At 44.3% G+C, this 15,183-nt stretch overlaps 1 protein-coding gene across 4 annotated transcripts in view; it reads left to right on the forward strand.

The window, feature by feature from the left end:
• LOC121582730 (semaphorin-4D) overlaps positions 1-15,183 on the forward strand; it is a 129,219-nt gene that overhangs the window by 100,098 nt on the left and 13,938 nt on the right. For all 4 annotated transcript variants that reach the window (XM_041898790.2, XM_041898789.2, XM_041898788.1 and 1 more), the window contains 8 exons: positions 594-730; positions 7,877-8,022; positions 8,105-8,167; positions 8,289-8,387; positions 11,476-11,569; positions 11,737-11,853; positions 12,055-12,206; positions 12,440-12,615. In XM_041898790.2, the coding sequence (XP_041754724.1) occupies positions 634-730; positions 7,877-8,022; positions 8,105-8,167; positions 8,289-8,387; positions 11,476-11,569; positions 11,737-11,853; positions 12,055-12,206; positions 12,440-12,615 (944 nt within the window). In that variant the 5' untranslated portion in view covers positions 594-633. The remainder of the gene's footprint in view (positions 1-593; positions 731-7,876; positions 8,023-8,104; positions 8,168-8,288; positions 8,388-11,475; positions 11,570-11,736; positions 11,854-12,054; positions 12,207-12,439; positions 12,616-15,183) is intronic.

Raw genomic sequence — 15,183 nt, forward strand, 5'->3', positions numbered from 1 at the left:
ATGTATTTGGTTGCCAATGTGAAATAGTTTGAATGTGGGATTTGAGAGGAGTTACTTGAGGCATAGGAAAAGGACACATTCATGTAAACTGCCTGCATTGGAATGACTGACATTATCTGAATCAAATGTTATTCCTTTTCTAGTTGGATCTTGTGACAGTCACACACCTCGGTTCCATCTCTAAACTGGGTTGTGATTTTGAGTCATTAGTATAAAGGAAAGGAATATTTTCCTCTGTCATATGGAAAATGTGTAAATGCTTAACCATATCTCAGAACTCTCAGAATGTCCGTTTATGTAGCTCTCCACTGACACTGAGCCCTGACTGTTTCAGTAACAGAGCCAAACTACAAGGTTTTCATGTTATAACTTTTTTTCTAACGTGGTCTATCAGCTCAACAGCAAGTGCTTGTTTTGCATTTTTCGGTTTTCTTTTTCTGTGCATGTGTTGCGTGTGTCTAGTTATAGCGCCACTGAACACACGCCGATTGGCACGTGTGTTTTTCTGTGGCTCATTAGGAAAAATGAGATTTCAGTCTTGGAGGTGTGTTTCCTGACCGATACAACATTCTTGTGTTTTGTTGTCATCACAGAGGAAACTTCACGGTTCCGAAGCTGCTCCCAGAATCCAACATGGCATTTGGAGTTCTAGGTGTGTTCCTGGGTCTACTACTCGAGGTCTCTACACATGGACCCCACAGCGTGCCCCGGACCTCCTGGAAACATGAAGGTACGGTGGTATGAAAAGCGTTTTCCCTCAAATACATTCTCACTGCAGCAGACCTGGATCAAATACCTGTCAAGTATTCAAAAATACTTGAGGACGGTACGCTTAGCTTGGGCGGTACAATAGAACCCATGGAACAGTCCTAAAAAGATTGCAAAACAATCGGTGCAGGAAATCCTAAGACTAGCGTTTTTAAAACCCAACTCGAGAAATTATTAACTGGAGAGATGGTGGTAGGCACCCACCCAGTGCTTAATTTGTAAATCGGGAGGTGCCGGAACAAACAGTGAGCACGAGAGGTGGGGTGACCTGGGGAGTTCTGAAGTACCGGATTGCATAAAAAAATGAATCCTTTAATATAGCATTGCATTAATATTATCGCATTTGCGTAGTGGCATAGAGCAGTAGAGTAGAGGCACTTACAGAAGTTGCACACATGGGGTAAATTTTTAGTAGCATAATGTCCGGGGAAATGTTGGCCATTTATAAACGCATTTCATGCAATTCTACGTCATTTTACATGACTGGAGACTTTGGCAGAATCTTTGATAATACCTCACAAATTATCGAAATAACAGGCTACTTTGACACTGACAAACTGAGGATCAGATCATTAAAAACGACCGCATCTTGAATCCATCAATAGCCTAGGCCTAGGTGTGTGGAGACACATTGTAGGCTACAATATGAGGAGGAAATGATAGTCCTAAAAATGCTTTCCAGTTTCACTGACTCACCCAATGATCCGCAGCTCACTCACTGGTGATGGCCGATGCACTCGTGCCAAAAGCCTATCTTTCTCTCTCTTTTGTAAAACAATATTTGGAAGTTGATCAAATATTTTGGTGGCCAACAGCATAGAGTATAAATAAATGATTAAGTGCAATGCTTGAGAAATGAGAGTTCAGGCTCATGTCTATTGGAGCAGAGAGGGAGAGAGATCATAGAAAGTGAATCTCATTCTAAACTCAGCAAAAAAAGAAACATCCTCTCACTGTCAACTGTGTTTATTTTCAGCTAACTTAACATGTGTAAATATTTGTATGAACATAACAAGATTCAACAACTGAGACATAAACTGAACAAGTTCCACCCACGTGACTAACAGAAATAGAATAATGTTTCCCTGAACAAAGGGGGGGTCAAAATCAAAAGTAATAGTCGGTATCTGGTGTGGCCACCAGCTGCATTAAGTACTGCAGTGCATCTCCTCCTCATGGACTTTACCAGATTTGCCAGTTCTTGCTGTGAGATGTTACCCCACTCTTCCACCAAGGCACCTGCAAGTTCCCAGACATTTCTGGGGGGAATGGCCCTAGCCCTCACCCTCCGATCCAACAAGTCCCAGACGTGCTCAATGGGATTGAGATCCGGGCTCTTCGCTGGCCATGGCATGATATGTTTGCTCTACTGCTACATTGATGTCATAAAGTATATTTGAGTCTTGTAAGTCACAGCTGAGTATATGTCTCCTTTATCATTACCATTAGTGTCCCTGTACTGCCTGTAGGCCCGTTTAAGTATGATCATACGTGGGCTGTCAATGCCAAACCGCTGGTTCTATCTCTGTTTCTCCATACAGTGCTCCTGCGTCCTCCGGCCAGTATTGTGCGGAAAGCACCTTCAGCTCCTCTATGAACTGGCTGTATCCTCTATTGTCCACCGCCCATCCTCCTTGAGAGAACATTCTAGCCTCCATGTTCCCCGCCAAGCTCTCAAAAAACTCCCTCTGATTAAGGACTCTGTCGCTGGCTCTTCCACCATTCAGTTTGACGCCTTGGAAAGAGTTCTCCTGTCTTTAGTTGGTTTGGTCAGGGTGTGAGTTTCTATGTTATATATTCTATGTTTACGTTCTAGTTAGTCTATTTCTATGTTTCAGTTCTAGGTTGTCTGTCTGTTTGGCCGGGTGTGATTCCCAATCAGAGACAGCTGTTGCTCGTTGTCTCTGATTGGGGTTCATACTTAAGTAGCCTGTTTGCCTACCTTAGTTGTGGGATCTTGTTCCGTGTTAGGCTTGTATGTGTTTAGCCTGAGGACTTCACGTTACGTTGTTTCTTGTTTTGTTTATGTTTATTGAGTTTAATAAACATGTACGCTTTTCACGCTGCACCTTGGTCTGACCCGTCTCTCAACGTTCGTGACAGTGTCGGCCTGGCTGCTCTGCCATGGCACTGAACAACCTCACTTCCGTGGTGACTGCCCTGTGTGCAGTAATAATTGTGCAGTCTCTCTTTTGGAGCTCAAGTGACAATTCAGATAGTTCTTGAAGTGCATCACACAAGGCCTAGATTGTTAACAAAGTCATGCAAGGATATGCACATGGCAAGGCCACTATAGCTCTGACGGGTCACGCCGTCGCGGGAGGCATCCTCAGCTGCTCTGGTGAAATGTTTGTGAAGAGCCAGGTAATTTTTCCACACACTCTACAGTTCTAAAACTTGATGCCACCCATCTAGTGTCCAAGATCCTGCCGATTTTGCACTCTCTGTGCACTCCCTCAGCTCCTTTTGGTTTTTGGTGAATACGCTATAAAGCGCATATAGCTTGTCCATAAGTCTTTTAAAATGATTGATAGCTCCCATCTCTTTTACCACATTGCCTACTGCGAGCTCAAGCCTGTGTGCCGAGCAGTGCCAAACAGTTATATTAGGGAAGAGGGCCTGGAGCCTTGTTGCTACTCCGCTCTTGCATCCCAGCATGACAGATGCACCATCACACGTTATTCCAATGAGGGTTTTGGAGAGAAAGTCCTCAGTAAACTTTACACCCTCTAATGCAGATAACAGATTACGGACAATTCCCCCAGCAGATAAATCCTCCAGTTCCACAAGATCAACAAATATGTTTGCTGTTACGTCCGTATCTGCCAGCTGAAGTCTGATGTATACAATCAAGGCACTCTTTTTATTCATACTAGTAGCCTCATCGAGCATTAGGCTGATTTTTGGGAGAGCACTGCACTGTTCTTTCAAATAGTTTTTGCTTCATTTCAGATTAAATGCAGTGCATTTGGAAAGTATTCAAACCCTTCCCTTTTTCCACATTTTGTTACGTTAGCCTTATTCTAAAATTGATTAAATAAATAAAAATCCTCATTCTACACACAATACCCCATAATAAAAAAGCAAAAACAGGTTTTTGGAAATGTTTGCACATGTATGAAAAAACACATACCTTATTTACATAAGTATTCAGACCCTTTGCTATGAGACTCGAAATTGAGCTCAGGTGCATCCTGTTTCCATTGATCATCCTTGATGTTTCTACAACTTGATTGGAGTCCACCTGTGGTAAATTCAATTGATTGGACATGATTTGAAAAGGCACACAACTGTCTATATAAGGTCCCACAGTTTACCGTGCATGTCAGAGCAAAAACCAAGCCACGAGGTCGAAGGATTTGACCGTAGAGCTCCGAGACAGGATTGTGTCGAGGCACAGATCTGGGGAAGGGTACCAAAAAATGACTGCAGCATTGAAGGTCCACAAGAACACAGTGGCCTCCATCATTCTTAAATGGAAGAAGTTTGGAACCACCAAGACTCTTCCTAGAGCTGGCCGGCCAGCCAAATAATCGGGGAGAAGGGCCTTGGTCAGGGAGGTGACCAAGAACCCGATGGTCACTGACAGAGCTCCAGAGTTCCTCTGTGGTGATGAGAGAAACTTCCAGAAGGACAACATCTCTGCAGCCCTCCACCAATCAGGCCTTTATGGTAGAGTGGCCAGACAGAAGCCACTCCTCAGTAAAAGGCACATGACAGCCCGCTTGGAGTTTGCCAAAAGGCAAGTAAAGGACTCTCAAACCATGAGAAACAAGATTCTCTGGTCTGATGAAACCAAGATTGATCTCTTTGGCCTGAATGCAAAGCGTCACGTCGGGAGGAAACCTGGCACCTTCCCTACTGTGAAGCATGGTGGTGGTAGCATCATGCTGTGGGCAGGGACAGGGAGACTAGTCAGGATCGAGGGAAAGATGAACGGAGCAAAGTACAGAGAGATCATTGATGAAACAGGACAACAACCCTAAGCACACAGCGAAGACAATGCAGAAGTGGCTTCGGGACAAATCTTTGAATGTCCTTGAGTGGCCCAGCCAGAGCTCGGACTTGAACCTGATCTAACACTCCCCATCCAACCTGACAGAGCATGAGAGGATCTGCGGAGAAGAATTGGAGAAACTCCCCAAATACAGGTGTGCCAAGCTTGCAGCGTCATACCCAAGAAGACTCGAGGCTCTAATCACTGCCAAAGGTGCTTCAACAAAGTACTGAGTAAAGGATCTGAATACTTACAGTGGGGAAAAAAATGATTTAGTCAGCCCCCAATTGTGCAAGTTCTCCCACTTAAAAAGATGAGAGGCCTGTAACTTTCATCATAGGTACACGTCAACTATGACAGACAAATTGAGAAAAATAAATCCAGAAAATCACATTGTAGGATTTTTAATGAATTTATTTGCAAATTATGGTGGAAAATAAGTATTTGGTCACCTACAAACAAGCAAGATTTCTGGCTCTCACAGACCTGTAACTTCTTCTTTAAGAGGCTCCTCTGTCCTCCACTCGTTACCTGTATTAATGGCACCTGTTTGAACTTATTATCAGTATAAAAGACACCTGTCCACAACCTCAAACAGTCACACTCCAAACTCCACTATGGACAAGACCAAAGAGCTGTCAAAGGACACCAGAAACAAAATTGTAGACCTGCACCAGGCTGGGAAGACTGAATCTGCAATAGGTAAGCAGCTTGGTTTGAAGAAATCAACTGTGGGAGCAATTATTAGGAAATGGAAGACATACAAGACCACTGATAATCTCTCTCGATCTGGGGCTCCACGCAAGATCTCACCCCGTGGGGTCAAAATAATCACAAGAACGGTGAGCAAAAATCCCAGAACCACACGGGGGGACCTAGTGAATGACCTGCAGAGAGCTGGGACCAAAGTAACAAAGCCTACCATCAGTAACACACATTACATTTGACATTTTAGTCATTTAGCAGACGCTCTTATCCAGAGCGACTTACAGGAGCAATTAGGGTTAAGTGCCTTGCTCAAGGGCACATTTACGTCATTTAGCAGACGCTCTTATCCAGAGCGACTTACAAATTGGTGCATTCACCCTATAGCCAGTGGGATAACCACTTTCCAAATTTTTTAAATTCCTTAAAGAAAATTTTTATATAAAAAAAAAAAAAAAAAAAAAATACGTTTTTTTTTGGGGGGGGTAGAAGGATTACTTTATCCTATCCGAGGTATTCCTTAAAGAGGTGGGGTTTCAAATGTCTCCGGAAGGTGGTGAGTGACTCCGCTGTCCTGGCGTCGTGAGGGAGCTTGTTCCACCATTGGGGTGCCAGAGCAGCGAACAGTTTTGACTGGGCTGAGCGGGAACTATGCTTCCGCAGAGGAAGGAGAGCCAGCAGGCCAGAGGTGGATGAACGCAATGCCCTCGTTTGGGTGTAGGGACTGATCAGAGCCTGAAGGTACGGAGGTGGCGTTCCCCTCACTGCTCCATAGGCAAGCACCATGGTCTTGTAACGGATGCGAGCTTCAACTGGAAGCCAGTGGAGTGTGCGGAGGAGGGGGGTGACGTGAGAGAACTTGGGAAGGTTGAACACCAGACGGGCTACGCCGCCAGGGACTCAAATCCTGCAGTGCCAGCCGTGTCCCCCTGCTTAAGCCAGTACATGTCCAGGCCCGTCTGAAGTTTGCTAGAGTGCATTTGGATGATCCATAATTTGCAAATAAATTCATTAAAAATCCTACAATGTGATTTTCTGGATTTTTTTTTCTCATTTTGAACTTGCACAATTGGTGGCTGACTAAATACTTTTTTCCCCCACTGTATACAACAGATTATGTTACTTATCACTGTGCTTAATGTAATAGCAGAACCAGATTATAATGGTGCTGGAGGGGATAGCTGCTGTTTTACGGGCTCCCAACCAACTGTGCTATTTTGTTAGTTTTTTCGCATAGTTTGTAACTTTCAAGTTCCTTGGCGTCCACATCACCAAAAAACGATCATGGTCCAAACACACCAAGACAGTCGTGAAGAGGGCACAACAACACCTTTTCCCCCTCAGGAGACTGAAAAGATTTGGCACTGGTCCCAAGATCCTCAAAGAGTTCTACAGCTGCACCATCAAGAGCATTCTGACCGGTTGCATCACCCCTGGTATGGCAACTGCTCGGCGTCTGACCGTGAGGCACTACAGAGGGTAGTGCGTACGGCCCAGTACAACACTGGGGCCAAGCTTCCTGACATCCAGAACCTATATACTAGGCGGTGTCAAAGGAAGGCCCAAAGAATTGTCAAAGACTCCAGTCACCCAAGTCATAGACTGTTCTCTCTGCTACCGCACGGCAAGCGGTACCGGAGCGCCAAGTCTAGAACCAAAAGGCTCCTTAACAGCTTCTACCCCCAAACCATAAGACTGCTGAACAATTAATCAAATGGCCACCCGGACTATTTACATTGACACCCCCCCCCCCCTGGATTGCAGTTGAGATTCAATTAAAAGTACATGGTGCAAGTGACCAATGCCGTTCCAGAGTCTGCACAGATTATTACAGCAATTGTGAATGTCTCCACAGACCTGCGACATACATATGCATGCTATCTTGAACATGCACGCTTTATGATTGCATAAGCCATTTATAGTTACAATAATTTCAAAATGTGGCCATGCGTTACTCATTTTAAGGTTGAATGTTACATTAGTTTGTAAGATAGCCTTAACGTTTTGCTATTTGCTATATTACAAAAGTAATATTGAATCGTGTTTGGTTGACAACACCCAAATATCAACATTTAAAGGTCCAATGCAGCTGTTCTTATCAATATCAAATAATTTCTGGGTAACAATTAAGTACCTTATTGTGATTGTTTTAAATTAAAATGGTCAAAAGACGCAAAAATTGCTTCTTAGCAAAGGGCCATTTCTCAATCAATAATTTTTCTAGGACTGTCTGGGAGTGGTTTGAGTGGGGAAGGGAAAACTAGCTGTTATTGGCAATAGGGAAATCATGAGTTGATTATATTCAGTAACTATGTGAAATTGCTTGGCATTACTTGTTACCCAACTCAATCATGGGTATTGGCATTGGATGATGTTTATAATGTTTTTTTTTTTTTTTATCAACAGAGCTCAAATTTGTGGAATTTTCTGAGCCGGGAATCTTCAACTATTCCACTCTGTTGCTGAGTGAGGATAAGGATGTGCTCTACGTTGGCGCGAGGGAGGCCATCTTTGAACTCAGCATGACCAATGTGTCAATCAAGAACAACAAGGTATAAACATGTATCATTTTAAAAGGTCTTAACTTGAAAGGTTGTCTTTGAACATTTTAATAATATTTTAATGCCTCTGCAGGTTCAATGGAAGGTCCCAGAAACCCATATGACGATGTGCATCTTAAAAGGAAAATCTAAAGAGGTACGCCTGCTATTCCATCAAAGTATGACTGACTTTTTATCACTGTGAAAGCTGGCATGATTTGTCATACTGTTATCTCTGGCAGCCAAGTTTAATTGTGTCTTTGTGTTGTGTTTTACAGACTGACTGTCTAAACTACATCCGGGTGTTACAAGTGTTGGATGACAACAGACTGTATGTCTGTGGGACACATGCTTTTCAGCCGGTCTGTCACTACCTGGTAAGTGTCTTAGCTATTAGGCAGATGCCTCCTAATTTTCAATTCAATTTCTTCTTAAATGTATTTCAAGTCAAGGGTAGAAAAAAAATATGTCAATATGCCTTGCCTATTGCTGTTTTGGTTAGTTCTTATTATACTATTTCACTGTAGAGCTCCCAGTCCTGCTCAACCTGCCTCAGATAGCTCCTTTGTCCCACCCCCCATACACACAGAGACCGGCTCAATCGGTGCCTCCAGTGATGCTATCTCTTTCATTGTTAACCAACGCTTAGGTTTACCTCCACTGTACTCATATCCTTCCATATCCTTGTCTGTACATAATGCCCTGAATCTATTCTACAACGCCCGGAAATCTGCCCCTTTTATTCTCTGTACCCAACACACTAGAAGAGCAGTTCTTAAAGCCTTTAGCCATATCCTTATTCTATTCCTCCTCTGGTGATGTAGAGGTTAACCCAGGCCCTGTAGCCCCCAGTATCACTCCTACTCCCCAGGCGCTATCATTTGTTGACTTCTGTGGAATGAGGTCAAAATCCATCCAGGATACCCAGGCCAGGTCAATTAGAAAGGCCTGCTCGCTAAAGTATTTTAGGGAGCGTTTGACAGTGATGAGGGGTTTGACAGCGGACCCATTACGAACGCAGGCAATGAGGCAGTGATCGCTGAGATCCTGGTTGAAGACAGCGGAGGTGTATTTAGAGGGTAAATTAGTCAGGATGATATCTATGAGGGTGCCCATGTTTACGGATTTAGGGTTGTACCTGGTAGGTTTCTTGATAATTTGTGTGAGATTGAGGGCATCTAGTTTAGATTGTAGGACGGCCGGGGTGTTAAGCATATCCCAGTTTAGCTCACCAAGCAGTACGAACTCTGAGGATAGATGGGGGGCAAGCAATTCACATATGGTGTCCAGGGCACAACTGGGGGCTGAGGGGGGTCTGTAGCAAGTGGCAACAGTGAGAGACTTATTTCTGGAAAGGTGGATTTTTAGAAGTAGAAGCTCAAACTGTTTGGGCACAGACCTGGATAGTATGATAGAGCTCTGCAGGCTATCTCTACAGTAGATTCCAACTCCGCCCCCTTTGGCAGTTCTATCTAGACGGAAAATGCTGTAGTTGGGGATGGACATTTCTGAATTTTTGGTGGCCTTCCTAAGCCAGAATTCAGACACTGCTAGAACATCAGGGTTGGTGGAGTGTGCTAACGCAGTGAATAACTCAAACTTAGGGAGGAGGCTTCTGATGTTAACATGCAAGAAACCAAGGCTTTTACCGTTGTTCTTTAAAAGTGCTTTCCTCTCCATCGTAAATAAGCATGCCCCATTCAAAAAATTCAGAACTAAGAACAGATATAGCTTGGTTCACCCCTGACTTAACTGCCCTTGACCAGCACAAAAACATCCTGTGGCGTACTGCATTAGCAATGAGCTTCAATGCCATACTACACTCCTTCCGTAGCCTTCAACTGCTCTTAAACGCTAGTAAAACTAAATGCATGCTCTTCAATCGAATGCTGCTTGCACCCACCCGCCCGACTAGATTCACTACTCTCGGCGGGTCTGACTTAGAATATGTGGACAACTACAAATGCCTAGGTGTCTGGTTAGACCATAAACTCTCCTTCCAGACTCACATTAAGCATCTCCAATTAAAAGTTAAATCTAGAATCGGCCTCCTATTTCACAACAAAGCCTCTTTCACTCATGCTGCCAAACATGCCCTCGTAAAACGGACTATCCTACCTATCCTTGACTTTGGCGATATCATTTACAAAATAGCTTCCAACACTACTCAGCAAATTGGATGTAGTCTATCACAGTGCCATCCGTTGTGTCATCAAAGCCCCATATACTACCCACCATTGTGACCTGTACGCTCTCGTTGGCTGGCCCTCACTACATATTCGTCGCCAAACCCACTGGCTCCAAGTCATCTATAAATCACTGCTAGGCAAATCCCCGCCTTATCTTAGCTCATTGGTCACCATAGCAGCACCCACCCGTAGTCTGCGCTCCAGCAGGTATATCTCACTGGTCATTCCCAAAGCCAACACCTCCTTTGGCCGCCATTCCTTCCAGTTCTCTGCTGCCAATGACTGGAACGAATTGCAAAAATCTCTGAAGCTAGAGACTCTTATCTCCCTCACTAACTTTAAGCATCAGTTGTCAGAGCACCTTACCGATCACTGCACCTGTACACAGCCCATCTGAAATTAGCCCACCCAACTACCTCATCCCTATATTGTTATTTATTTTGCTCTTTTGCACCCCAGTATCTCTATTTGCACATAATCTCTTGCACATCTAGCATTCCAGTGTTAATACTAATTGTAATTATTTTGCACTATAGCCTATTTATTGCCTTACCTCCATAACTTGCTACATTTGCACACACTGTATATATATTTATTTCTGTTGTATTTTTTGACTTTGTTTTTTTACCCCATATGTAACTCTGTGTTGTTGTTTTTATCGCACTGCTTTGCTTTATCTTGGCCAGGTCGCAGTTGTAAATGAGAACTTGTTCTCAACTGGCTTACCTGGTTAAATAAAGGTGAAATAAAAAAATAAAGCATCAGTTGTCAGAGCAGCTTACCGATCACTGCACCTGTACACAGCCCATCTGTAATTAGCCCACCCAACTACCTAATCCCCATATTGTTATTTATTTTTGCTCATTTGCACCCCAGTATCTTTATTTGCACATCATCTTCTGCACATCTATCACTCCAGTGTTAATACTAAATTGCAATTATTTTGCACTATGGCCTATTTATTGCCTTACCTCCATAACTTACTACATTTTCACACACTGTATATAGATTTTCTATTGTGTTATTGACTGTACATTTTGTTTATCCCATATGTAACTCTGTGTTGTTGTTTTTAAATCGCACTGCTTTGCTTTGTCTTGGCCAGGTCGCAGTCGTAAATGAGAACTTGTTCTCAACTGGCTTACCTGGTTAAATAAAGGTGAAATAAAAGAAAAAATAATAGACTAAACTTTGTTGTGCCGGACGCTACACAGTGTGAGTAGTAATAATAACTGCATCATAATCATTCATCATTAATCCTAATATGTGCTCTCAGTCCCTAAAGGATTTCAGTCTGGAGGGTCCATCGGAGGACGGGAGAGGGAAGTGTTCTTTTGACCCATCTCAGAGTTTCACTACGGTCATGGTTGGTGAGTTGACCACCATTTTATAAACTGCTTTTTTGGTACACAGCCTAAAACGCACAATAATCCTAATTATTATATTTTCTGAAGCGTTTAGCCGTCAAACAAACCTGGTTTAGAGAAAAATACTTAATGAATCTTATGTCTTAATTTCAGTTTTATTTTTCTTGCAGATGGAGAACTTTACTCTGGAACATCATATAACTTCCTAGGAAGTGAACCGATCATCTCCAGATATTCTCTTTCACAAAGTCTGTTACGAACAGAGTATTCAACATCTTGGCTCAATGGTAAGGATGATGTGACACCTGGTCCTCAAAAAATCGTATTTCATTGTTACGACGCTGTAACAGTGTTACACAGTTACTACACTTCATAAGTGGCATCAAAGATCCTCTAAAAAGTAACAGTTGATCACCCTTCACGTTTTCCTCCGTTCAGTACATATATATATTTTACTGACCACTCATATCTCTCCCTCCACCCCACAGAGCCCAGTTTTGTTTTTGCTGATGTCATCCGAGAGGGGAAGAACAGTGCAGATGGCGAGGACGATAAGATCTACTACTTCTTTACCGAGGTGTCTGTGGAGTACGAGTTCTTTGGCAAGCTTCTCATCCCCAGGATAGCACGTGTCTGTAAGGTCAGGACACGTCAGCGGAGTGGCTAACCATCTGCAACTGGCACCACCACCATGCTCTCTCTCTCTCTCTCTCGCTCTCTCTCGCTCGTCCTCGCTCTCTCGTCCTCGCTCTCTCGCTGTGTGTCAATATTAGTTCACTGGTCAATGTGTCCTGTTTTAACTAAACATGCTTTGGATGAATGCATCTGCTAATTGGCATATATTATATATCAAACTGCCTCCTCTCTCTACAGGGTGATCTAGGTGGCCAGCGGACGCTACAGAAGAAATGGACCAGTTTCCTGAAGGCCAAACTGGTGTGTTCCATGCCAGAACTAAACTTTGTCTTCAATGTGGTCCATGACGTGTTCATACTGAAGGCTCCTGACTGGAGAGAGACAGTCATCTATGGCGTCTTCACATCCCAGTGGTGAGTTAGTTAGCCTTAGTGGGATCTTGGTAACACTGTAATAATGCTTGTAACACCTTTTCTATTAATAAAGTTGTTCCATAGTAATTTAGTAATAACCCAAACCATATGTTTACAGTGGCGTTACTAGAGAAATTACAATGCAAAGTGCTACCGGATCTCATCATGGCAATGAATAACGCCCACCTGTGGATAGGTTCTCTTTCAATGATTAGTTTCGTTATCTTAGTGGGATTCACAGAATCTCTAAGCAGCTCGATGAACCAATCACACACGTCTGTCGGAGAGCCACTAAAGAGCTACTGTAGAGCCACTCGTCCGCCCACTGATCATTCTCACCTCTCTCCCTCACAGAAGAGTTCTACTCTAGCTCTCATCAGCATGACTTGATCTGTTTTCCTGTTCAACTATTCACAGGTGTGCTGCGAGGTTACGCCGCCGAGTGCAGGTTTTTCAGCTCTCGTCTTTTGTATTGGGTGACTTTACCGGAAGGAAAGTTTCCGCTTCCAGTAAGAATCAGCTATTCCGCTTTTCTTCCTTTTGTCTCCTGTGGTGGCTAGCATCACACGGCTAGCTACTGAGACTTGGCTAACTTAGCTGCAAGGCTTAGATAGCAGGATAGCTAGCCTTGCAGCGAGCTAGCCATGTTAACTAGTTTTTCTACCTGGAAGGGTGAAATTACTAGTTTGCTCTCTTGTTTAGCTCAACCCACTGCGTGTTGCGTTGACTAGACCGACTGTCCTGTATTCACTGCGTATCGCAAGACCAACATAGTGGTAGCTTCCTTTGGCTAACGTACTAACTAGCTAGGCTACTAGCCCATGAGGTGAACACTAGCTAGGTTCACATTGTTAAAAGATTAGCTTCTCCAGCTAGCACTGTGCTAACTACCTAGGCTATTAGCCCACATGGCGAATGCTAGTTACGTTTCACTTTATCGAATTAGCTGTTTTTTGGAGCCACGGAGCTTGCTAGCTCAGCCCAAGGCGTACCGAGCCAGGCCCTGGCCCCTGCCCCAGCACCAGCATATCAGAGTACATGCGGGGCAACCATATCAGGCAAGGACACGCACCGGCTGTGTGTCGTCAGCCTGAGTCTCGAACTAGCAACGTTTGATGACCCCCAGTTATGTGTCCATTGTAGGGATTATCCTACTTTTCAAGGCACAGCCTACGAATACCTTGCTGTCCCATTCGGGCTAGCGTTAGCTCCCCGAACTTTCAGCAAGTGTGTAGAGGCAGCCCTCACACCCCTGAGAAGCAAGGGACTGAGAGTCTCTGCCTACATAGACGATTACCTGCTTTGCTCACCATCGCCGGGAGCAAGTGGTACGAGACACAACTTCCCTTGTAACCCACCTCTCCGAGCTAGGGTTCAATATCAATCAGAAAGAGCTGTTTGGTGCCAACACAGAGAATAGAATCCAGCATTACGCCTAGGTACTCTATCTTTTATCAGGCAGCACTCTCAGGCGACCGCATCGCGTCATTCTGACAGTGTCTCCCTGTTCCATGGGGTGCTTGGCCACGTATACGATGTGCCTCAGAGTGCTGGGGTTGATGGCGTCCACCATCTCAGTAGTACCTCTTGGCCTACTGAGGATGAGAGACTTCCGGCACTGGATGTTTGCACAGCGCTGTGTACAAGGCGTCACGTCAATTGTCAGATAGAGGTGACCTTCACATGTCTATCGGCTCTGCATCACTGGAAGAGCCACTTGATCTTCGTTCTTGGCACTCCCCTAAGGCTAGTGGCAACGAGGAAAGTAGTGACGATAGACACGTCACTCACGGGAATACAATAAACTCTGCATTGCTCATATAAATTACCTTGAATTGCTGACAGTGTTTCTTGCTCTGAGACACTTTCGACCCTCCCTTCGGATTTGTCACGTCTAGATCAGAAAGGACAAAATGACTGTTCTCCCTCTTATCAGTCAACGCAACTCATGTCCCAGGTGTAATGAACGTAGGAGCGGACTTATTGTCCTTAGGGAATCCCCATCAAAGGGAATGTAGACTCCATCCCCAAGTGGCAAAACCGATCTGGGAGAGATACGGCCAAGCATCTGTAGATCTCTTCGCATCACAAGAAAATGTGCACTGCTCGTTGTTCTTCGCACCACTGGGGGTGGATGCGCTAGCACACCCTTGGCTGAGGGTATTGCTTTACGCTTTTCATCCCCTCAGCCACATAGTCCCTACTCTAGCAACTCCTGTTACGCAGGGATCTGCTGACCTGAAGGAACTTAGAGATGTTCCACCCTCACCCGGACACCATGGCCCTCTGGGCCGGCCCATGAGAGATTATATCTGGATGTGACAGACCTGCCTCTCTGTGTCATTGAGACTATCCAGAGTGCTTGGGATCCTTCTACATGCTCAATGTACGGAAACAAGTCGTTGGTTTTTGAGAAGTGGTGTGACCAAAAAAACACAATTCCTTGCTCTGTATCCCGGGTTTTATGCTTTCTGCAGGATCTTTTGGGGAGAGGGAAGGCTTTCTCCACTGTTGAAGTCTATCTAGCCGCTCAAATAGACTTCGACAATAACACTTGATCACTAACAT

The sequence above is a fragment of the Coregonus clupeaformis genome, chromosome 15 (genome assembly GCF_020615455.1).
Source record: "Coregonus clupeaformis isolate EN_2021a chromosome 15, ASM2061545v1, whole genome shotgun sequence".
Lineage (NCBI taxonomy): Eukaryota > Metazoa > Chordata > Actinopteri > Salmoniformes > Salmonidae > Coregonus > Coregonus clupeaformis.